Consider the following 25231-nt stretch of genomic DNA (forward strand, 5'->3'; position numbering starts at 1 on the left):
TCGGACCCCCTTCAGGCACCCAGAAACACCAGGTCACTGTGTGGTAGGTTCTGGAGTCTGCAGGAGGTCCGCACTGCGCTTCCGACCCGGCCCAGTGAGGGCACTCCGAACAGCCTCACAGATGGAAGTAGCTGCAGCCAGGTGCGCCTGAGCCTCAGAGGTTGAACACTGGAAGAGGAGGCTCAGCAACGCAACCGGGATCACCTGTGGGAAAGAAACAGGGCGAGGTCATCTGAAGAACCCTGGAGTAATTGGAGCATTCAGAAGATCAGAAGCCAGCGGGGTGGATGCCAGAGTTGAAAGACATCAAATCTAGACAGTGTGGCAGAGCTAGTTAAGCTGCTGCCTACACCATCAGCATCCAGTATGAGCAATGGTCTTTGATCTGGCTGCTTCACTTCGAACCAAGCTCCCTACAAAGTGTCTGGGAAAGCAGAAGAGGATGGCCCAGGTGCATGGTCTTCTCCACCCTTGTGGGACACTCAGATGAAGCTCCTGGCTCCTCGCTTCAGCCTGGTTTAACCCTGTCAATTGCACCCATTTGGGGAGTAAACAAACCAACAGATGAAAATCTCTTTCCCTCTGGCTCCCCTCCTCTTCCAATAACTCTGTCTTTCAAATAAATAATTCATAAATCTTTACATAATAATAAATTAAATATTAGATTTATATTATTTATGCAATTAGTAATAATAATAAAAAGACCAGAAAGTGGTAATGCAGTTGGTCAACAGCAAAGAACTCAAAAACTCCTATTCTTCCTTAAACACCTAGTTCAAAGCACCCTCCACCCCTCTTTTTTCATGGCTTCTTAGGCAGAGAAGAAGATGCTTTCTCTGTGTGTGTCTGTAGTAACTTTCACAAATCTATGACTGTCAGTCACAGTGACATAAATGAAGAGCTCCAGGTGGACAGAATATTACTGACCTGTGTAAACCCAGTGTCAAGTAAAGCTTCAGACACATTGGGAGTAAGTGTGGAATGACCTGCCATGGGCAGGATACCTGATCCTTGCAGTGTGAAACCTGGATGTGACGGGAGATGGGAGCAGCCCGAATTTCATCCGACAGCGGCTGGGGAAAGTGAATTGCTTGGAGAAGGCTTTCAGTGCATCGAGCCTTGGACTGTCCAGAGAACCTCTGTGGAAGAAGCAGGAAGGTCAGATGAGACAGTCAAGAGAATTCAGAATGAGGTCAAAGAAGAAGTGGGAAGGCACAAGGCTGGGATCCTCCAGAAGGAATAGGTGGTCCCATTTACCCAAGGATGGGGAGAACTGTGTTGAAATAGTAGGTGACAGTCCTCGACCAGTTGGATTGAACTGGAGAACTAACAGGAGACTGGACAAATTCTCACCTGTGTCCCACCAATTTCATAGGTTAGTAATCTTCAAGTGATGCAACTCCCTCCAGCTTCCTCTCTAATCAAATCCATCAGCACACTGCTCTCAAGACTGTTCAACTGCAGACACTGCTTCCTTTTTGTCAATACCTGCCCCTTAGCTAGTTCTGCACCGGCCCATGGAAATATAATCCAAGCCAATATGTAAATTTAAATTTTCTACATACTTAAATACTAGATTCATTCAAAAAAAAAAAAATGGGGAGCCAACACCACAGTTTAGAATGGTAATCTTCTGACTACAGCACCAACATCCCATATGGACGCTGGTTTGAGTCCTAGTTGCTCCATTTATGATTCAGCTCCCAGTGATGGCCTGTTACAGAGTGGAGGATAGCCCAAGTGCTTGGGCCCCTGTACCCACATGGGAGGCTAGGATAAAGGGTCTGGTTCCCGGCTTTGCGCTGGCCCAGCTCTGACGGTTGCAACCATTTGGGGAGTCAACCAACAGATGGGAGATCTGTCTATCTCTCCTTCTGTGTGTGTAACTTTGCCTTTCAAACATACATGCATACAAACATACCTAAAGAAAGATTTACTTAAATTTTTTATTGGAAAGTCAGATATACAGAGAGGAGGAGAGACAGAGAGGAAGATCTTCCATCTGCTGTTGAGCTGATCCAAAACCAGGATCCAGGAGCCCCCTCTGGGTCTCCCAAACGGGTGCAGGGTCACAAGGTCTTGGGCCGTCCTTGATTGCTCTCCCAGGCCACAGGCAGGAGCTGAATGGAAAGTGGGGCTATTGGGACATGAACTGGAGCCCATATGGGATCCCGGTGCATGCAAGATGAAGACTTTAGCTGCTAGACTACTGCGCCAGGCCCATTTTTTGGAGTTTCTGAGTTTGAGTCTTCAGCCTATGCTTCTAGCTTCCTGTTAAAGTGCATCCTGGGAAGCAGTAGATGATGACTCAAGTACTTGGGTCGCTGACACCCACTAACAGAGCCACATTGAATTCCTGGCTGGCAGCTTCAGCCTGACCCAATCCTGGCTGTTGGAGGCAGTCAACAGAGGTAAGATTTTTGTCTCTCTCTCTTTCAAACAAAATGAAAATAAACACTGCTTAAAGAAATAGAAAAATGCATTTTAATAATGTTATGTAATGTAATATATAAAAAGTTTTTTTAACTTGTTAACAATATGAGATATTAAAATGTTTGCAATAATTATTTGTCATCTGCTGTGTATTTTACAATTGTAGCATATCATGATTTGGGTGCTCAAATTAAAAAGTGAAATGTAGGACCTGGCACAGTAGCCTAGAAGCTAATGTCCTTGCCTTGCACATGTCGGGATCTCATATGGGCACCAGTTATTTTCGGGTTTTTTTAAAAAGATTTATTTATTTATTTATTTTTTTGGAAAGGCAGATATACTGAGAAGAGGAGAGACAGAGAGGAAGATCTTCCATCCAATAGTTCACTTCTGAAGTGGCTGCAACGGCTGGAGCTGAGCCAATCCAAAGCCAGGAGCCAGGAGCTTCTTTCTGGTCTCCCATGTAGGTGTAGGGTCCCAAGACTTTGGGTCATCCTCGACTGCTTTCCCAGGCCACAGGCAGGGATCTGAATGGGACGCAGGACTGCTGGGGTTAGAACTGGCACCCATGGGCCCCGCAAGATAGTATAGTGGTTAAAGTCCTTGACTTGAATGCACTGCAGTCCCATATGGGCGCTCGTTCTAATCCCAGCAGCCCTGCTTCCCATCCTGTGGACTGGGAAAGCAGTCGAGGATGGCCTGAAGCCTTGGGACCCTGCACCTGCGTGGAAGACCAGGAAGAAACTCCTGGCTTCTAATCGGCTCATATCAGGCCGTTGTGGTCATTTAGGGAGTGAAATCAACAGACAAAAGATCTTTCTCTTAGTCTCTCCTCTCTGTAAATCTGACTCTCCAATAAAACTAAATCTTAAAAAAAAAATTTTAAGTTAAATGTAGGGCTACCAAAATAATAAAGTTGCATTTAGTTAGAAAAAAAAAAAAAAGCTAGTTCAATTGTTAAATAAAACTAAAATGTCAGGGCCCGGTGGCGTGGCCTAGTGGCTAAAGTCCTCGCCTTGAACGCACCGGGATCCCATATGGGCACCGGTTCTAATCTTGGCAGCTCCACTTCCCATCCAGCTCCCTGCTTGTGGCCTGGGAAAGCAGTAGAGAACAAGCCAAAGCCTTGGGACCCTGCACCCATGTGGGAGACCCGGAGGAGGTTCCTGGTTCCCTGCTTTGGATCGGCGCAGCACCGCAGCACCGGCCGTTGCGGTCACTTGGGGAGTGAATCATCGGATGGAAGATCTTCCTCTCTGTCTCTCCTCCTCTCTGTATGTCTGACTTTGTAATAGGAATAAATAAATCTTTAAAAAAAAAAACTAAAATGTCAGTTCTCCCTGGATAACTGCATGTGGCTGGTAGCTATGGTTGTGGAAAGCATAGGTAAGTTCAGGTTCCTGTCTGGCTCTCACCTCTACATTCCCTCCCCTTCTTGTTGCCTCCTACTCCCCCATTTCTCTGGAAAGACTTTCCACTTTAGTCAGATCTGTGTCTCTACGTATTGTGCTTAGTTCCCTTCTGAACTTTGGGATTCTTAGAGGAAAGCCCTACAGTCCTCATCTAGCCACGCCCTAACCACCAGGCAGAGCTCAAGCATCACCTTTCCTGTGGAGCCTTCAGGTTTGCTACAGGGCATGCAAACTCCACCTGCTTTGTAGCCCCTCTTGACTTCAGGAATGACCACAGGTTGCCTTAGAGACCTGGTGGTGCTTCCTAGATGTGCATGGATTGATTCTTTTCTCCAGATTCAGCACAAAGTCCACAGGCTATCCAGTTACATTTGAATTTTAGATTAATAATGACAAAAATTCATGTATGTGCCAAATGTTGCATGGGACATACTTAACGCTAAAAACTATTCCTTATTTATCTGAAATTCACATTTCATTGGATGTCCTGCATTTTTTTTTCTTTGCTATATCTGGCAACTATACTTTTCATGGCCATCTGTCATGCATTTGCTCAGCATCTGTTCCTCCTCCCTCTGGCATCAGCACCTTGATTTTCCTCTGGAACCATTGCTTCGCCATGCTCAGGCCATGATGTGGAGGCTCACCTCGCACCCCTCCCCGCACCCTCATTGAAAGCACATGGACACTCTAGATTGAATGCACCATTGGTTCAGGGACGTGCATGTGAACCAAACCCATCCAAACCAGTTAGAGCCCCTCCCCAGCCGTTTTTGAGAATTATATAGACAGATAAATTCTCTCTCTGCTAAGGCTGCTAGATGTCAGCCTTGCACTAATGGTGGACAATGTCGCAGCTAATGGAGAAAAACTACCTGAGAATGAGCATAGCACAGAGGAAGGTGGCACTAAGACCTAAAGGTTGTAGAGCTTTTCGCTGGAGTGTCTGGATCTGAGACTGTTGAGTTACACAGGCAGCCACTTGCCTTGGTTAACTTAAGCCAGTAGGAACATGGTTTGTGTCACATATTTGTAACTGGAAGCATCTTACCTATTATAGCTTCATAAGCATGCCTTAGGGAAAAGATGTACCTAATAGAAGAATACTATTTTTTTTTTCTCAGCAGAAAAGCCAGCCCTTATCCTTACACATCTCCATAGCTCTGCAAAGCACCTTTCTATGCCAGCCTGAGCACTGAGGCCAGACTACCCCATCCCTCCATGCCATGTCCCTACCTGCAGCATGGTCAGTGCCCGCCAGAAGAGCTTGGAGTTGCTGATGCGAATTTCCAACATGTGATTTTGTAGGATCTTCCCAAGAAGCACGTGGGCTCCTGTGCTTACTGTATTCAACACCCATTTGGTGCTTAACTCACACTGGAACTTCTATAAAGGGAAGGTGCAAGAGTACAGACAATAAGAGGAGAGGGAAAGAGCAGGTTGAACAGGGTCCTGTTGTATCACAGGAAATCAACAGTTGAAAACAAGGGACCAAAATGCAGACATAGTTTGCTTGACCAACCTAGGGTTTAAAGGTTAGGATGACAAGTGTAAACTAGAACTGTCCCATGCAAACCTGGAGGTTTCACTCATTTATGTGCATGTTGGATTTTTAAATTGCTTACTTGTTTGCTTAATTAATTTCTCATTTAATTAGAAAGGCAGAGAGACAGGGAGGGTTCCCATTCTCTGGGTCATTCTCACAAACGCTTGAACAGCAAGGGCTGGACCTGGCTGAATCTAGGAGCCAGAGCTCAGTCCAGATCTCCCACATGGGGTGTCAAGGACTCGAGTACTTGAGCCATCCCCCACTGCCTCCCAGGGTGTACATTAGCAGATAGCTGGAATGGAGATGATAGCTGGGACTCCAAGCTAGGGGTTGCAATAGAAGATGCGGTCATTCCTGGGCTATGGCTTAAACCCTGTAACAAACATTCAAGCCCTGTCTCCCTGCCCCAGCTGAGTTTTAACTTCAGTGGAGACAGACATCTTCTTTGAGCCCTTACACAGTAGGACTTTTCTCTTGCCAAAACTTTACTCTTGCTATCCAGGTACCAGATATAAGGAATAGAAATCCTGGGCCCAGTGGCGTGGCCTAGCAGCTAAAGTCCTCGCCTTGAACGCACCGGGATCCCATATGGCCGTCTGTTCTAATCCCGGGAAGCTCCACTTCCCATCTAGCTCCCTGCTTGTGGCCTGGAAAAGCAGTCAAGAATGGCCCAATGCTTTGGGACCCTGCACCCGTGTGGGAGACCTGGAAGAGCTTCCTGGTTCCCGGCTTTGAATCGGCGCAGCACCAGCCGTTGCGCTCACTTGGGGAGTGAATCATTGGATGGAGGATCTTCCTCTCTGTCTCTCCTCCTCTCTGTATATCTGACTTTGTAATAAAAATAAATAAATCTTAAAAAAAAAAAAAGGAATAGAAATCCTGAGGGAAGAGATGATGTCTGATTCTACTCCAGATCCCCAGTCCTTGAACTGACACATATGTTCTTGATCCTTGCAAAAATACTGTGGAATAGGTTGTTCTATCCCCATTTCTGTATAAAGAAGAAATTACAGGCCAGAAATAGATGAACTTGGATAAGTTCACATGATAACATAAAGAGCTAAACCTCTGCCTTCGGATTCCATAATGGGGGTATTTCCTAGTCTGTCTCACTCACCTTCTGGAGGAATATGAGAACAAATAGGAAAGCACATTGAAAACCAAGACACATGCAAACACACAGTTCTGGGAGTATAACTGCCGCTTGTCCCTGTCTCTCCCACTTTTTGGTGCTTGGAACTTCTATTACTGCACTTACAGAGCAACAGGGGTTTGGTAAACATGCTGAGATTAAGTACAGGGTCCCAGCCAGGCTTTAGAAGCGGACCACTGCTACTTTTACTGCTTATTCTGAAACGACTGAGGCAGCCAGTCGCACAAACCCCTGGAGGAGGGCATATGGAAAATACTTAATATTTTTCTCGTAATATGCATCCTCCATTACTTTTTTGGGAGATGCCTTATATTTACCCTTTAATACCACTCTGGTACTTGTAGGAGTTTACTGTGGAGTTACACTTGTATCATTACAAAAATGCATGCAAACCCATTGTATCATTGTTGATAACAGCAAAATTTTGGAAACAATAAAAATACCCTACATAGTGGATGGCCCTAGTAGACTACTACAGCATGTAGAAAAACATCTAGAGGTTTAAAAAATGAGGAAGAGTTCTACAAAGCAAAATAATGATTTTCAGGATCTCTTGTTAAAACACAAGAATTTATTATGCTGCCTAATAGATAAGAAAGAAATGCAATGTAGATACATGTGCACAGATACTTTCTTCTTTTGTAAAAAAGAAACACAGGAAGATAAACCAGTAACTAATGAAAGTGGTTACCTACAGGCATAAGTGGAAATGGGACAGAGCAGTGAGGAAGGAAATGGATTATTGCCTTTCTGTGTGGTTTTTGAACAGTTTTAACTTTCGAGTCATTTATGCTTTACATCTCAAAGATAACATTAAGAGCAGGCATTTAACCTAGGAATGTAGAAGCTGGTGAAGATACCCACATCCCACACCAGACCATGTGGTTTCAATACCCAGATCTGATTCTTGCTTCCATCTTTCTGCTACTGCATGCCCTGGGAGGTGGTGATGAAGGCTCAGGTAATTCTGTCACCCCTGCAGGAGACCTGAACTTCAGCCTAACACAGTGTCAACCTTTGTGAGCATTTGGGGAATGAATAAACAAACGAGAATTCTCTCTCCTCTCTCTCTCTTTCTGGCTCAGGAAAGAAAGAAAGAGGGGAAGAAGGAATAAAAACTTGAGAACATTCTAAAACTGAAACAAATAAAACCCAATGCATTCAGGTCCCTGCATTGTAACCCTGTGCATTAAGCAATTGCTTGCAAAGTTGGCATTTCATATTGGGACACCAGCTCAAGTCCTGGCTGTTTGACTTCCAATCCAGCTTCCTGCTAATGTGCCTGGGAAGGTACTGGAAGATGGATCAAGAGTCCTTGCCATCCATGTGGGAGAGACCTGGATGACACTCTGGGCTTCTGGCTTCAGCCTGCACCAATCAGTTGAAGAGTAAACCAACAGATGGAAGATGTGTCTTTCTTCTCTCTATCATTCTGCTTTAAAATAGAACTAAAAGTTTTAAAAAGAAAACATTGAACCTAACTGTACATCACATTAATAACAGAAGTACAAAGCGGAAAAATCAGTCCAAATGGCTTGCGAACATTTTACTCTGGTTAGATATCTTTAGTAGGACATGATCCTTGAACAAAAAGAATTGCAAAGAAATCTTAAGGAATTTTGAAGTTTGTAGGTGACAGGTAGGATTAGAATAATTCGACAACTTTTGGTGGGAATTTTAGAAATGAATAAATATGTTGATGATTTGGGAATCAATATTCTTGTCAAAGGAAAAGAGCCAGGAACTACTTTCTGGGTCTCCCACGCGGGTGCAGGGTCCCAAGGTTTTGGGCCACCCTTTCCTGCTTTCAAGGATCACAAACAGGGAGCTGGATGGGAAGTAGAGCAGCTGGGACGTGAACCAGCGCCCATGTGGGATCCCTATGCGTGCAAGGTGAGGACTTTAGCCACTAGGCTACCATGCTGGACCCAAAAATAAATAAATCTTAAAAAAAAAAAAAAGACCCACACAGAATGAAGAAACTATCAGGCCAATTCAAAGTGAGGTACATTCTAGAAACCAAGGGCTTAAACTAAAACATCAATGGTCATGGAAGACCAAAAAAAAAAAAAAAAAAAAACCTGCTGAGAAATTCATCTGGATTAAAGGAACTGTAAGCAGCAAATTATCTTTGATTGGATCTTAGTTCCAGAAAGTAAAAGCAATTCATGAACAATTGGGGGCAATTTGAATGTGGTCTGGATATTCGACAATAGGTCATATTAATAATTATATTTCTGAGTGCATAACTGTATTGTAGCTGTATCGACAAATATCCTTGCTTTTAGGTAATACATGCCAAAGTAATTAGTTGGAATGTCATGATAGCTCTAATTATCTTTCAAGTGATTCAGAGGAAAAAAGAGATGAAACAAATGTGAAAAATGTTAATGACTGATGAATTGGTAGGAAAACATATGGGTGTTCATTGTACAATTCTTGCCATTTTTCTGTAGGCTTGAAATTTTTCAGAATAAAAATGTGGAGGCAGTTTGTAACAAAACATTTCTACAATTCAAGAGCTACCGTCCCTAAAAAAAATGTCCCCTATTTCAAATAGTTTCAATCCATTTGAAAGAATAAAATAAGCATCGGACAAAAGACAACAACAAAAAAACAAAGAAAATGATTGATGGATTTGATTACATAAAAATCTAAATCCTATATCACAATTTAAAACATACAATAAAACAAGCTGGGGAACAACAATAAAGACTGCTGTCTATGCACATCCCTGCTTACAAGTCAATAAGAAAAAAATACCTTCCAAAAATAATGGGTGAATATATATACCCAGAAGACGTAATAAAGCAGTACATGGAGGCTGGCGTACGGTCTAGTGAATTAAGTTGCCTCCTGTGACACCAGCATTAAATAGGGATGTTGGTTTATATCTGGCTGTGCCACTTCCAACCCTGCTCCCTGCTAATTGCTTGAAGAAAGCAGCAGGGGGTAACACAAGTCCTTGGGCATCCCCCCCCTCCGCAACCCCCGGACCTACATGAGAGACCCAGAATCCAGGCACCTTGCTTCAGCCTGGCCCAGCTCTGACCATTGCAGCATCTGGGACCAGTGGATGAAAGCTTTTCTCTTTCTCTTTTTCTTTCTTTATCTCTGACTTGAAAATAAATAAAAAATGAATCTTTTTCTCAAAAGTAGCACATGAAAGAAAAAAATCAAGCAGTCAATATCAATCTTTAAGTGTCAAACTCTGTGGTAATTAAAGAAATAAAAATTTTAAACACTGAATTGATTTTTGTTTTGCTCTGTGGCATTGTTGATTAGTGAAGGATGCTGCATGGTGTATATGAGAATTTGAGGGAATAAACAGTTCACACTGCTTATAAACCTCCTTGGAAGGGCTGGCACTGGCTCAGCATGTTAATCCTCCACCATCAAGCACCAGCATCCCATACGAGCGCCAGTTCAGGTCCTGGCTCCTCCACTTCGGATCCAGCTCTCTGTACATGGCCTGGGAAAGCATAGGAAGATGTGAACCAAGTCCTAGAGATCCTGCACCCACATGGGAGACCTGGAAGAGGCTCCTAGCTCCTGGCTTCAGATCAGCTCAACTCCAACCATTGTGTCCACTTGGGGAGTGAACTCATGGATGAAAGATCTTTCCCTGTCTCTCCTTTTCTCTGTAAATTCGCCTTTCAAATAATGAATAAACATTTTTTAAAAAAAACTTCTTAAAATAAAATAAATAGGAATTTAAAAAAAATCTTTGGAGGCCAATCAACTATGAAAGTTCAATGTTCTCTTATTCAGTGACTCCACTTCACTCCAGAGAAATAGTTAAATGCTCAATAGGTGTTCATATAAAGATATTCGGTACAGAGCTTTTTTTCAAATTTTATTTACTTTTTTATTGGAAAGGTGGATATACAGAGAGGAGGAGAGACAGAGAGGAAGTTCTTCTGTCCGATGGTTCACTCCCCAAGTGACTGCAACGTTGGAGTTGAGCCAATCCGAAGCCAGCAGCCAGAAGTCTTTTCTAGGTCTCTCACCCGTGGGAGAAGGGTCCCAAGGTTTTGGGCCATGCTTGACTGCTTTCCCGGGCCATATACAGAGAGCTGGATGGGAAGCGGGGCTGCCGGGATTAAAACTGGTGCCTATATGGGATTCTGGCGCGTTCAGGGCAAGGATTTTAACCGCTACGCTATCGTGCCAGGCTCAGTACAGAGCTTTTAAAATAAATCTTAGTATTGACGCAGTCTCCATGTCTGACAATTGGTGTTAAGGTAAACAAATTAGGTTAAGCTAAACAAATCATTCCTTCAATGGGATACTAAAATGAATGTTAAAAATAATGGTGTGGGGCAGGTGTTTGATCTAGCAAGATAGTTGCAACCCATTAGGAGTGCCTACATTTCAGTCCCAGTTCCCTTTCCAATCTAGCTTCTTGCTAATGTGCACCCTGGGAGGCAGCAGGAGACTGGGACCCTACAACACATGTGGGAGATTCAGAGTTCCAGGATGTTCTTTGCTGATTTTTTTTTTTTAATTTTTATTTTTTTAAAGAGTTCCCATCCACTGATTCCCTCCCTAAATGCCTGCAATGACTAATACAGGGATGGAGCAGAAATCAGGAATCAAGACCACAGTCCAGATCTCCCATAGAGGAGGCAAAAACCCAGTTACTGGAGCCATCACCATTGCCTCCAGGAGACTACAGGAGCAGGCAGCTGGAGTCAGGAGACACACGGCTGAGCTGGGTGCCTGGCCCAGGCCTTCCAACATGGGATGCAGGTACATCCACCTTGACAACCTGTTCTTATTTCGCTTTTCTTCATTTAAAATCATGAACACCTTTTCTTTCTAAATGTTTATTAACTAAATTTGAATAACACGAAGTCAAATAATTGTTTTTAAATTATGGAAGAAGCTCTTAACTGCTGGTTTCAGATCAGCTTAGCTCCAGCCATTGTAGCCATTTGAGGAGTGAACCAGAAGATGAAAGATCTTTCTCTCTGTATCTCCTTCTCTCTGTAAATCTGATTTTCAGTAAAAAAATATTTTAAAAAAATTTTCCTGGCTAAATAAATGCAAGAATCTGGTTCAACTCTTAAATGTGACTGAAATCTATTTTACATGATGAATAAACCAGACCAGAGTTTGTGTCCTGGTTCCTCTTTTAGCTATATAGCCATGATCACAATCTCTAGATTCAACCATGACAGGACAGGGAAGGGAATGGTAGCAAATGGTTCAAGTACTTCGCAGCAACTGGGGAGTGAACCAGTAGATGGAAAATCTCTCTCGCGCTCGCTTGCTCTCTTTCTCTTTCTCTCTCTCGCGCACGCTCTCTCTCTCTCTTTCCCTCCTCTCCATCTCTGTCACTCTGCCTTTCAAATTAGTGAAAAAAGTTTTTTTTTAATTTAAAACTGAAAGTGTAACATTACTGCTTTTTGTGGCCATACATCTAGATTTCCTAAAACCCAATTCCAAACTACACTGCAAAGTGCACACAAACTGATGATTATTTTTATTTATTATCAGTGCTTATATTAGATTATAATCTCTTTATCTGTGCAAAAACAGTGCACAGGTCCATGGACAGATTATAATTTTAATAGCAAATAGAGACTACATCAATTTAATATGTTTAATATAAGCAGAGTATAACTTACCAAAAAAGTGCCTTGATAATTTTTGGATAATGATGATGACTATGATATTGACCATCAACCTGTCCCAAAGGGCAAATGAACCTTCTGTGTGATGACTGGTGGCTTATCCTGCAGCTCATACATATTAAAGAAAGTTGAACCCAGAGGCTCATTGCCTTAGAAACCCTACTAATGTGGTGACTCAAGAACTTGCCCAGATGACTTAATGGAGGGCAGACAATCGTCAAGCTTTCCACCCTCCAGCCTTAAGTTTCTAATTTCTGAACTCCCCCCCCCCCAGAGCCCCTCACTGAAGGAATTACCTTCTCATTCCCCATACCTGGATAAAGTTACCTTCATACTCAAAGAAAAGCAGCGGCCACGTGATGTTGATGATGGAGGGAAAGAGCTTCTTCAAGGACAGCTGAAGAGAAAGAGAGGTGAGCAGAAGCGGCCATTCTAGGGAGGCCACCCAGGGTCCCTCTCCAAGGCTGGATCCTCACCGGCAGGGACTGCCCCACAGTGCCGTGTGCCAATGCCTGGATGCTGGAGGTCTTCTCTTCCACCTGCTGCACCAGCATCTCCACCTCTGAGAGATTGTCTAGGGGAGGGGAGGGCAAGGCAGCAGGGTGGAAAGGCTGCCATGTTACTGTTTTTCCTGCCACCGTGGGGTCCACCCATTCCTCCCATGGACCCAGAGAAATGAAAGTTCCTTTGAGTCCCACCATTGCCTCCATCTGTTACACCACCACCTCCATTGTCCCCCCTCACCATCCAGGGTGAAAATGAAGACCACAGTGTCATTTTCCGTAATGGAGGGCAGGATGCACAACTGGAAGGCCTCTTGGGAGAAAGAGAACTGGGGACCCTGGTGCAGAAGAAGATGGGAAAGTCCCTCTCATGAAAGTGTTCTGGGACACAGACTTGAAGATGGAGGACAGCTAATACAGATGGAAAACAGAGACTCACAAAAACAAAGCAGAAGAGGCAGGAAGTCGGTGGTTTGAGCCAGGTTGGAGTGGTAAACATGGAACTTCCCACATCTCTTGTGCTGCCCCAGAGCCCTGATCTCTCACTTTTAATTCCTTCTCTGAACCATCTCTCCCAACACACTCTCAGCCTATGTTCCTCTTCTTCCCTCCCACCCTCTGCACATCAATAACTTTCACACCTGCAAACCACCGCCAACACACACACACACACACACACACACACAAGTCCCTTTTCCTCTGACCTGGTTGGTGAGCTCAGCCTTCTGGTTAAATATGTCACTGTGATCACCAATGAGAAAGCCACGGATGTCTTGAAAATCTGGGAAATAAACAGGAACAAAACAAAACAAACAAACAACAATGCATTCTACAGGAAAGCAAGCAAGGCTCTAGACTGCAGGGGCATCCATATGGTTGGGAAGGGGAAGTGACAAGTGGGATGCAGGATGAGGAGTGGGGGATAGGAAAAGGAGCTTAGATCATAGCTAAGCATAGGAGTAGGAGTCAAGGAATCAAGGACTGAGCTGGGGGCTCCTGGAGAAGCATTGAGCTACAGTACTTATTTCAAAATGGCAGGATGGACATTGAGGAACCCTCATGGGCTTGGTAGGACAGGGTCTGGGCAATGGCCCCCTTGGTTGGCATCAGGGGGAATCAGGAAAAACATCTGGACTGAGGTCCCACCAGCGCCAAAGGTGTGGATGCACTCCACTCCATCCATGATGGCAATGATACCCAAGGTCTGCCAGCCAACCAAGTGCACTCGGCCTTTCTTCTTTAGGCTGGGAGAGACAAGAGGCCAGGTCATGAGAGATCACAGAGAAACAGAGGTCAGAGGGGCACTTGGAAGAACATGGGGGTAGTAAACAAACAAGGACCCCACCATGACTCCCTAGCATGCGTACCCCCTATCCTCACCACCCATATATGTCCCATGGAGGGCTCCCCAACCCCTGCTCTCAGGACAGTCCCCATCCAGGCAAATTCTCTGCTCTCCACTCTCCACAACACACAGCTACACACCTGGTGCTGACTTGCTTCATCAGGGAAGTAATCTTGGGGCTTTGACTGTAGGTGACCTGATGAGCCCGCTCAAATGTGCACAAGATTTCCAGGAGGCACCTGAGAGAACAGTTGCCACCCCCAGGGAGGGCCCAGTGCCCCCTCTGAAAGCCCAGATATACCCCCATTCCTCTTAAAGCTGAGTTCTGTTGGCCCCGGTGAGTGTACAGAGATTTGAGCAGACTGCATTCAGGAGGGGCCGACAGGGAGGGCTTCAGTAGGTAGAAAGAAGGGCAGAGCAGTAAGAGGGCACTGAAGGAGGATGGGGTAGGAGGGTTGAAAGAGAGAAAAGTGAGCAGTCTGGGAGCAAGACTGGGGACCTCACTAGGGAAGAGAAGAAAGTCCACAACAGGATGAGCTCTGGGTTGTCCTCAAATCACAAGACCTTAAGAAGCCAGGCTAGCTTTGGAGATTCCAGGCCAGCTCAGGGGTTGGACGTGCACCTGAGGAGCCCAGCATCCAGTATAGACAGCAGCATTCACCTGCCATCTCCTTTCCCAGGGAGCAATGGTGAGGATGCAGCCCACTTCACAGCTCTGCCTTTGCCAAGCTCCTGTTCACACCAGCCCTCCCCATGCCTCACTCTGATATCTCTCCTCTGCAGCTCTTCCTTACTTCTGAGAGGGTGCAATGCCCCGGTCCACCGTCTTGTGTGCTGCCAACAGCAGGGTTTCCAGCAGGACCTTGGTGGCGCTTCCACCTTTCATCCGGCAGGAGCCACTGAGACCCTCAGGCTGAGGCGGCAATGACAATCAGGAAGAATTGTGAGAAGAAGGAACAGCACCCTGGTCAAGGATCCCTGGCTGTAAACAGTGTTTAGTGACCACCGGGCATGCATTTGATAGTACTGATGGCTCCTTGGTGTGTGTGAGGAGTGTCAGGGAGGGTTTCCTGAACAGGAAGAGAGAGAGAGAAAAAGGGGCCACTTCCTGTCATTCCTCTGGTGCATTCGCAACTCTGGGGAGCAAGTCACAGTAATGAGTGTCTCGTTGGCTGGGTCAAAGGTTTGTTTCAGAGTGCTTTTCTTTCTATCCATTACCCCAACATTCTTGGTCATGGTGGGTGATTCACATCTGATGTGCTTTGGACAGAGCAGTGAAGCAGCCATTGCCACAGTATGTAAACATAACACAACATACTAAATAAGTAAAGAGATGCCAACAAGGGAAATGCTAAACCCAGTGACTAACCATGCAATCCAATGTCTTTTGCAGTACTGTCCACAATAGCCAATTTGTGCAATCACCTAAGTGCCTATCAACCGCTGAGTGGATGGAGAACGTGCAGTGTATATTCATAATCAAATATTGCTCCACCACAAAACACTTGGAATCCCATTATTTGCAACAACATAGATGAACCTACAGCACATGGTGCTATGTGAACTAAGGCTGACACAGAAAGAAAATGCTCTACAATCTCACTCACACATGGACTCTGAAGAAATTGATCTCACAGAAGGTAAGAGTAGCAGGCTGGTTACCAGTTGCTGGTAAGGAGAAGGGAGAGAGAAGAATGGGAAGAGGTTGATTGGTAGATACAATGGCACAGTTAAATAGGAGAAATATTGGTAGCATTCTATTGAACAGCAAGGTGATCACAACGCACAATGATGTGTCATTTATTTCAAAATAACTGGAAGAGAGAATCTTGAATGTTCTCATCACAAACATGATAAACATCTGAGATGAAAAATATGCAAATTAATATGGTCATTAAACAATACATTCATTGAAACATCACATTTTACCCTGTAAATATGTATGATTGCATGTCCTCAAATACAGAATAAAATAAAGCAATGATTGAGAAAATAAGATTGAAAGTCAACAGTTGCAGAGAAGAAAGAAGCAAGAGGAAATTCTGGAAGCTGAGGGTGCAAAACCATGGCATAACATGAGGTTCTCACTTCCTGTCTCACAAAAGCGGAATCCAGAGGAATGTCATAGATGTGCGTACCACTGGAAAAGTGAGCACAGGATCTGGCAAAAGCTCTCATTTGATCTTAGCCAAAATGCTGAGAAGCGATGGCCAAAGCTCTCATAAGGACAAAATCAGGGGAGACGATCCCAGTGAGATGGATCCACCACACAGAGAAGAACAGAGGAACAAGAGTGTAAGAGGCTAAAAAGGCACACCCAGGGTCCAGCATTGTGGTAGAGCAGGTGAACATGCTGGCATGCCATATGAATTCCAATTCATGTCACAAATGCACCATTTCCGATTCAACCCTCTGCCTGGGAAAGCAGCTAATGATTGCTACATCCGCCTGGAAGGCCCAGAAGAAGCTCCTGGACCCTAGCTGCAACCTGGCCTAGCACTGGCTGCTATAGCCATCTGGGAAGTGAACCAGAGAATGGGAGATCGGTCTCTCTCTGTCTCTCCCACCCTCCCTCCCTCCCTTCATCCCTCCCTCCCTCCCTCCTTATCTCTCTCCTTCCCTCTCTCTCTCTTTCTGTAACTCTTTCTAAATAAATGAATAAATATTTTTAAAAGGCACACCCACTTTTGGAGAGGATTTTGAAAAGCAGAAGGATGAAACGGCACCATATTTTTTTAAAGTTCATATTTGAAATTTAAATACACAAAAAGCAGAATGAGACATCACAACAGCTATTCAATTCTATCTCTAAACAGATGGAGAAGAGTGGCTTTAAAAAAACCTACTGCAGTGTTTAATGATTACTAATTTGAGAGACAGGGTCAGCAGGAAGATAAAACATCATAAGGTGGAAAATAGGAAATTAGGGTGCAATTTATAACATGTTGGCAGACACACTGTACCACAGGAATATAGACACAGCGTTAGAGAGTCTAAAACCAGAAGCCCTAAGCAAGCAAATAGCAAGCAATTTTCAATTGTTGGAAAGGGACTGGCACACAGGAAAGGCAGAGGCCTTACTCCAACTGCAGGATTGAGCACAAAAGCTTCCTGCTTCTCTTGCATCTTCTGCATCCGCTCTGCTATTTGTCGAAATGTACAACTCCAGTCTTCAATGGGGTCGTTCCTGGGATCCAGAGAGACACAGAAGTGGCAGGATCGTCAGTGAAGGACTTGAGTGGGGAGTCAGGATCTTAGTCCACGTTGGGATTGGAGTTAGAAGTCAAAGACTTCATAGAGGTGTGCTCTGACACTCACAGGGTGTTCTGTTCCTGAACCCCAAGGACAGAGGCTCATGAACCATGCAGCAGCTGAAGACCAGAACAACCAATGCTCCAGTTAGACATGCAGCCTGGGATTAGCACTTTGTTGTATCTTGTGCCTTGTGTGTCCTGCTCCAGGGCCACACAAGTCCTGTATTCTGTAGAACCCTTGAAGACATGCCTGTCGTCTGAATATCAAAACTGCCCTCTTATTTTCCACCTTGGGGTCCATCAGAAGCCTGTCCCACTCCTGGGAATCCCTCCAAAGAGAACACCTGTGAAACATATGTGTTCCCAGCAAGGGAACAAAGCTGAAAGGTCTGTAGCAGCCAAGTTGGCGAATGTTCCTTGAATAAGTTCATCAGAACAAAGTATCGTGAGACTAGAGAACTACAGCCTGTTGTCTGCTTACTTATAAATCAAGGAATCTGAAAGAATGAGGATCTTTCAGGTTGATTTATAGTGGTTTTGCAATGGCCTCATTTGTGAGTCACCGCTTACAGAAGAACCTCACAGAATTACCTCTTGTCTATGGTACCCCAACTTCCCGTTCTCATCCCAGGCCCTAATTTTTACATTTTTTTCTTTTGTATTACTTCTAGGGCTAACATGTCTCACCTATTTCATACCCATTGTGTGAAGTAGTTCCTATCATTTATCCTTAAGCTATTTATTTCAATTCCTAGAGACCTAGCAGAGAGGAGGCAATGTCCATGTTAAAAATCAAGCTCCCCTTGGGCCTGGCACGGTGGTCTAGCGGCTAAGGTCTTCACCTTGAACACACCAGGATCCCATATGGGTGCCGGTTCTAACCCCAGCAGCTCCACTTCCCATCCAGCTCCCTGCTTGTGGCCTAGGGAAGCAGTCGAGGATGGCCCAAAGCGTTGGGACCCTGCACCCGCATGGGAGACCTGGAGGAAGTTCCTGGCTCCTGGCTTGTTGTGGGCTAAGGAGTTGAATAGTGCTGGTTAGTCTGGGCAGGAACAGGAACTGGGCTTGTGGCTAAAAACACCTAGACTAATTGGACTTATCTGTATCCAATACCCTGCTAAATGAGGATGTGGGGGAAGAGTATATAAGGAGAGGAGAAGGACTAATAAAGCGAGACTTCACAGAGACTTCTACCATCACTGGTCTCCTGTCAGTGCTTCATCCCCAGACCCTCTCCCTGTCCACGTTACTGGCTCTGCTGGCCGGAGCACTGGCTTCCGATTGGTGCAGTTCCGGCTGTTGCGCTCACTTGGGGAGTGAATCATCGGATGGAGGATATTCCTCTCTATATGTCTGACTTTGTAATAACAATAAACAAATCTTCCAAAAAAAATCAAGCTCCCCCAGCTTGCCTAGGCATCAACAACACCTGAAGAATCTGGGTTTGTTTTTTTTTTTGTTTGTTTTTGATTTTAGTAATTCTCCATTTGGGGATAGGACTTGCACCCTAAGATTCAAATTCATTAGTTCTGTAACAGAACTCAAAAATACATGTTTTTCAAAAGCCTCCCAGATGACTCTGATGATCAGCCAAGTTTAAGAGTCACTGATTTAAGGAACAACTGGAAGATCTCCACGCCTACATTGTTTGAAGCTCTTCATTTCACTTAGTCACAGGGCCTGAAATTAGCATCAACTGCAGCAGATATATTTTTGGTAAAGAGGAGTCCTGCATGAAAAGGGTCATCAGACACACCTTCCTACAAATGACATGATAAGTCTTGAATTGGAGAAAGAACCCAGCTCCTCTCCCACCCCGGGACCACCCGGAGACATTCAAAGCTGCTGGAAAATGACATGCTTGTGTTGCAGTCCCTCCAGGGACAGGAAACCCAGTGATTTTATTTAGCAGAATTCCTCAAACCACACTATGCTGCAGAACCCCAATGGATGCTGCCCCTCCACAAAATACATAAACAGTTATTTCAGGACCTTAGACCAAACCTACAAAAGCAAGTTTCTTATACAAGGAACTAAGGATTTTCTTTGTAAATTTTTTAAACACTCCCCAGGCAGCTCAGACACAGAGACATGTCTGAGCTGTACTGGTTTAATATACTGGCTTTGTCTAAGATCAGACAAAATAGCCATTGAACTTGAGATAAGAATAAGGGGGTAACTTGTTTGCACAAGGCTCTCAGAAGGGGGACAGTCAGCAAGGGAGGGAATAGCACCAAAATAAGAGTTTTGGACAAAGAGAAATAGCATTTACTTCACACTCTCTGATACTACTTTAAAATGCTGCTCTCAGCTCACCTCAAGTGACCCTGTTTTGTCCTCTGAATCTTCTCTTCCTTGCCTGTTGAGTCCCTGTTTGGAATGGATGTGATCTGACATGTTATGCAGCATTAGTAAGCTGCCTTTCATCCTTTCTGAAACAATCACTAAATACATCAATCAACCAACCAATTAAAACCTCCTAAGCCATGGGCATACCCTTCCTTACTAGCCTCAGGTCTGGCAAACAAGACTACACTCCTCTGTGCCCTTCTTAATGATTGCACTCTGGACTTTGACACGTTGCTGCCAACCTTCCCCAGGGTTGGTTTGTGACCATCTTTCAACACAGAGGGCTCACCTGGCCATGCTCACCGGGTTGAAACCAACCAGGCCTGGCAAGAAGACAGCTGTGTTGTCCATGCAGTAGTCCATCTGGCCTGCCACAAAGGGAGCCTGATGGCAGGGGAAGAGCAGGGGATGATTGGGAGTGGAGGGAACTGGTTACTCTGAGTCTTGTCTTACACCCATGCACATCACAATCACTCAGAAGTCTAGGTAGAAATCCAGGTTCCTAAAGCCAGAATCTGAATTGGAAGGGAACAGTCCACATGTTTAATAAGCATGCCAAGGCTACTCTGTGTTTAACAAGTTCCTCCCAAGGAATTTTCTGCATGGTAGAGTCTGAAAACCAGAAGACTAAATTGTAAGCAACTTGAAGTCAATATCCTGATGGACTTGTGTGCCCTGTGGACAGTTGACAATACTGAGATCCAGTTTTTGCTCAGAGAATTCTTAGGGAGCTGCAAAGTTGAGAGAAAACTTGAGTTCCTATAATCCAGTACTTCACAAATACTGGGAATTTTTTAAAATGAAGACTTGGATTCAGTAGGTTTGGGAAGGGAAATCTGACATTCAGCATTCCGAATAAGTCCCAGGTGATGCCGATGTTGCTAAAGTAGCAGTCCTACTTTAAGTAGCAAGTGACTAGTCCAGGGACCAGGTTTTTCTGTAAAGGACCATACAGTAAATTTACTTTAGGTTTTTTTTGGGTCCTATGATCTTTGTCCAACTGCTCAACTCTAAGGTCAGAGTGTAAAAGAGGCCATAGATTATGTTGAAACACAACTGGCTATGTTCCAATAAAGCCTCAATTGCAAAAACAGGAAGCAGGTAAGATGAACCTGCCAGTGTCATTTGCTGACTTGTGGACTAGTCAGTGTACTGTCTTGGTTGCTGATGGATTGATTGATACACAGTTATCCTGACATAGGATCCCTCCCCCAACTTCTGGCCTTCATACAACTGGATCCAAGTTAATGAAACTAAAATAAAAACTCCCTGTGCAAGGGGCTGGCACCGTGGAGCAACAGGCTAATCCTCCACTATGTGGTGCTAGCATCCCATACAGGCACTAGTACTTGTCCTGGCTGCCCCAATTTCCATCCAGCTCCCTGCTTATGGCCTGGGAAAGTACAGGATGACCCAAAGCCTTGGTACCCTGCACCCACATGAGAGACCCAGAAGAATTCCTGGCTCCTGGCTTTGGACTGGCTCAGCTCTGGCCATTACAGCCACTTGGAGAGTGAACCAGCAGATGGAAGATCTTTCTCTCTGTCTCCCGTCTCTCTGCAAATCTGCCATTGAGATAAAAATAAAACAAATCTTTTTTTTAAAAAAAATTCCTCATGTAAACTTTGTTTCCCAGCTCCACCTTGCTAGTCTAGTTTCCATGCTATTCCATTCCCACCCCCTTCCTTCCTGTAAAATGGATCCACTCAACCATCTTCACACTCACAGAGAGTCCCACTGAAATGCCAATGACGATCACCCTCTTCTTCCCTGCAGCCACCTAGGAGAAAAGGAAATGCAAGGTAATGTGACTGAAGAACTCTGGTGTTCAGGCCAGGACCAAGGGAGAGGGTGGGTTTTGGATGAACGTTGGGGCTTTTGCATCCCCATGAAACGGAACGGAAAGAGGTCTCTGCTTGAATATCAATGAAAAGCACAGACCTTCTTCAGTTCCTCAATCCCGTGCAGGGCACTGTCTTCTATCCCTTCCCTGGAGGCCACCACAGACCTATAAGGACAGATTCCAGGTCAGCCATGCAGGTTGGGAAGCAGAAGCCTGTGGTTTATTGAGAAAAGTCAGAATGAAAGAAGAAGAGCAAACCCTCATTGAAGGAGCACCCCCTGACAATTGGTAACCATGATAGACATTCCAGAGTTTTAAAAAAAAAATCTAGTTGTTACGTTACGTTACGTTACGTTACGTTACGTTACGTTATGTAATGCACTAGTCAGGCAACATAACTGTGTGAAGTGGGTCAAGTAAAAGGCAGTAAAGATTGATGGAGACCAAGGAAAACTGGATGCACTCTCTTTTTGAAGGCATTCAAATGCAATTTCTAAGAAACGCTACTTGGATAAACACAGCCCTCACAGGTTTACCTGGCTTACCTGTCACCTCCTGCAATGAGGTAAGTATAAAGAGGTTTCTGTCCTAGACCTTTCATTAGCTGGTTAAAGGAGACCTGTTACAGGGCAGAGGACATGGAGAGGTGAGATTATGAAGACACAGTCATCTTAGATGTTCCACTTCTACAAGGCATAAGTTGCATCCTGACTATCTTAAGCCAGTGCTTACCTCAGTCCTACTTGGAACCCAGCACATAGAAATGCTCCTTGGAGATGATTAATTGAGGGTGCATGGGATTTAGAGAATTAGCAATAGACAGAAGAAATGAACCTCCTCAGTGAGATGTAGCTTTTGGAAGAGATAGAGAAAGAGAAGGGTGATGGACGGAGTCCATGTCTACAGAGGGGTACCCAGGACTCTAGCTGTGATCAACTTTGTGGCCCTCATGAAGTCACCCTCAGAAGGAAGAGGAAGGAAAGGCAGGCATTGCAGTGCTCACCGACATGAGGAATGCCATTCTCCCAGAGGTGCCTCCTCTGCTCAGCACCACAGCCCCCCATCTGGCTCCTAAGGAAGGAACAATCACTTGATCACCAAAACCCAGCTCAGGATGGGGTGGAAGGGAATGTATTCAGTAATGGAAGGGGAATTGGAGGACCTCCTAATCCTGCGAAACTGAACAGAACACAGGCAGCTGGGGTAGCACAAAGAACACACAGCAGGAAGCAAAACCTCAGTTTGATTTGTCCACTACTTATGGTCTTATTACCCCAGAAAGTTTGTCATCTAAATAAATAAACAGTGAAGACCGCGTCATCTACCAATAAATAGCTGACCGTGTTTGCTCAAGCCACTGTGATTACCCTTGGTAAGTTTTGTTTTCTCATTTTAATAAAAATAGAAACAATAACACCAAATTTGCAGGTTTTGGGAATGTAATGGACATGAAAGCACTTGTTAATTTTAATGTCATGTGGATAATAATTACTATAATATTATTGATTAAGAAGATGACTCTGTAAATCTGACTTTCAAATAAAAATAAATTAATCTCTTTTTAAAAATGGGGCTGACACACTGATGTAGCAAATTAATCCCTCATCTGCAAGTGCCAGCATCTTGTGTAGGCACTGATTCATGTCCTGGCGGCTCCACTTCAAATCCAGCTCCCTTCTTATGGCCTAGGAAGGCAATGAGGGATGGTTCAAGTCCTTCAGTCCCAGCATTCACATGGGAGACCCAGAGGAAGTTCCTAGTTCCCAACCTCAGACAGGCTCAGCTCCGGCCATTGCAGCCATTTGGGGAGTGAACCACTGGATGGAAGATTCTCTGTAAATTTCCCTTTCAAGTAAAAATAAATACATTTTTTAAAAAATGACAGCAGGGACCCAAAAGAGAGGAGTGGGAGATGGGGGACAATTAAGGTCTATAAAAGTAAGACATAGAGGCCCCCACCCCAGAAAGAAAAAGTTATACAGCAAACTGAAAAGTTTAGGCGGGGAGTAGGTGGAGGGTCGGTACCTTCAGCACTTCCTGAATTTTCCCAGGCACTTGGACCATGGTGGTCAGAATGGATTCGCTGTATAGCCACTGTGGGGAAGAGGGGGTAATCAGAGGCCAAGGGAAGAAGGACAGCTGTTGGGGGCTGGCAGTGGGGAGGGCTTTCAGGGTTTCAAATATCAAGAGCAACAGTATGGGAGGACAGAGGTTGAGGTTGGGTTAAGGATGATGTCTTTATTGGCCTTTTCTAGGGGATAAGCCTGGGTCACCTGGTATGGGGGTACAATTTGCCCCTCCTCTTGGAAGATCTCAGCATCACATTGTCCCCGCAACTGAACAATTTGCTCTGCATTAGCTTTGTCCAAATCCCGGGTCAGCGGGTTCGACTTCTCCGTGATTGGCACAGAAGCCTCATATCCTGACAACTAGAAGGAAGGGGACATGAAGCCGGAGGCTGGAACTCTAATCCTCATTCACACACACGCACATCTCAGGAACTTAGCCAGCAGCTGTTCTCTGCATTCATCTGGGAAAAAAGATCATAAAGGAAGAGAGGAGGAGCAGAGGACTTGAGCAGCAACCCAGGGTAGAGGAAAGTATCAGTGGAAAATGGTTCCAGAAATCAGGCGGAAGGCCACCGTGGAGAAGTGGTCTCACCTCTCACTCTCCAGGCTCCGGGGTCTCAATCACGTGTTGAAAGCGCTTTGTGCCTGGCATGGTCCTGTTTCAGCCCCACAAACCCCACTGGTGGCAATAACTGCTAGCAGCTGGCAGAGCCTTATCTAAAAGCTACAGCGATGATTAACCCAGGAACTCCAAGCACCACCCCCTGTACCTCTGCCTATTCCCCACCCCTTTCCCAGTCACTAGGCGCCCCCGGGACTGCCCTTCACAAGCGCCCTTCACCAGCCGGCCTTGGCCGAGGCTCCTGAAGTTTCCCTGCCCCTGCCATTCAGGCACAAAGACCTCTTCTCTGCAGGGAGTCTGGAGCCTGGGAGAGCAACACAACCCCCCAGGTCAACAGGGAATGCCATGGGCAAAAGCAGGCTCAGAGCAGGCTGGCTGGGGAAGCCAGAGGTCAGTGTCCTGGGCGCAGCAGGAGTCAGGACCCAGGTCAGTTTGATCACATGCTCATCGCCTACACTCCTGCCCTGGCCCATTTTCCCGTGTCTTCACAGGGAGGAAGGCCCCTGTGTACACACACTGAACTGGGTCTTACAGAGCAAAAGAGCCGCAGGAATAGAAATGCTGCAGTGAGATTCAGGAACCAAAGCATCTGCCCTAAATACGACCGGCAGTCAGCCCTTACTAACCACGGCGCGACACACTTTTCACCTGAAAGCCTCTTGGGACTCCAAGAAGTGCACCCTGACACCCTCATACACCCCGCCCCTCAGATGATGACATTGGGGCTGGGAGAAGTGAAATTGATTGCTGAAGATCACACAGCCAGCAGGGTGGGGAACCACCCTGGTGTCTGTTCTTCCCAGCTTGCATGCAAAGCCAAAGCTGGAGATAACTTAAGGACTGGCGTGTCTGAGTAGGCCATGTAGGTATAGGTTATCCTAATCAACCATCCACAGAGTGCTGCCAGATCTGGAAGGATCCTCACCCCAGCCTGGCGGGCTTTCCTTCGCTCTGCTTCACAGGTGGGAAAACCTGAAGCCCGGATTAATTTCTTCAAAAATCACTCCGAGAGGACCAGTGCTTTAAAAAATGCCTGAGGTCTTGCCCCCATAACTCGCTC

The 25231-nt window shown here is 45.2% G+C and overlaps 1 protein-coding gene across 1 annotated transcript; it reads right to left on the reverse strand.

The window, feature by feature from the left end:
- Nucleotides 1-24206, reverse strand: GCKR (glucokinase regulator). Its single transcript, XM_058667432.1, has 19 exons — nucleotides 24142-24206; nucleotides 23754-23909; nucleotides 23506-23574; nucleotides 22484-22551; nucleotides 22026-22099; nucleotides 21579-21645; nucleotides 21364-21417; nucleotides 19927-20021; nucleotides 17116-17221; nucleotides 14829-14947; nucleotides 14175-14273; nucleotides 13836-13933; nucleotides 13394-13470; nucleotides 12931-13027; nucleotides 12663-12760; nucleotides 12500-12583; nucleotides 5082-5231; nucleotides 1005-1139; nucleotides 1-204 (listed from the first exon to the last, which is right to left on the reverse strand). The coding sequence occupies exons 4-19, from the start codon at nucleotides 22499-22501 to the stop codon at nucleotides 34-36; spliced, it is 1542 nt and encodes a 513-aa protein (XP_058523415.1). The 5' UTR covers nucleotides 22502-22551; nucleotides 23506-23574; nucleotides 23754-23909; nucleotides 24142-24206; the 3' UTR covers nucleotides 1-33.
- Nucleotides 24207-25231: the final 1025 nt, after the last annotated feature.

Source organism: Ochotona princeps, chromosome 8 (assembly GCF_030435755.1).
Source record: "Ochotona princeps isolate mOchPri1 chromosome 8, mOchPri1.hap1, whole genome shotgun sequence".
NCBI classification, from domain to species: Eukaryota; Metazoa; Chordata; class Mammalia; order Lagomorpha; family Ochotonidae; genus Ochotona; species Ochotona princeps.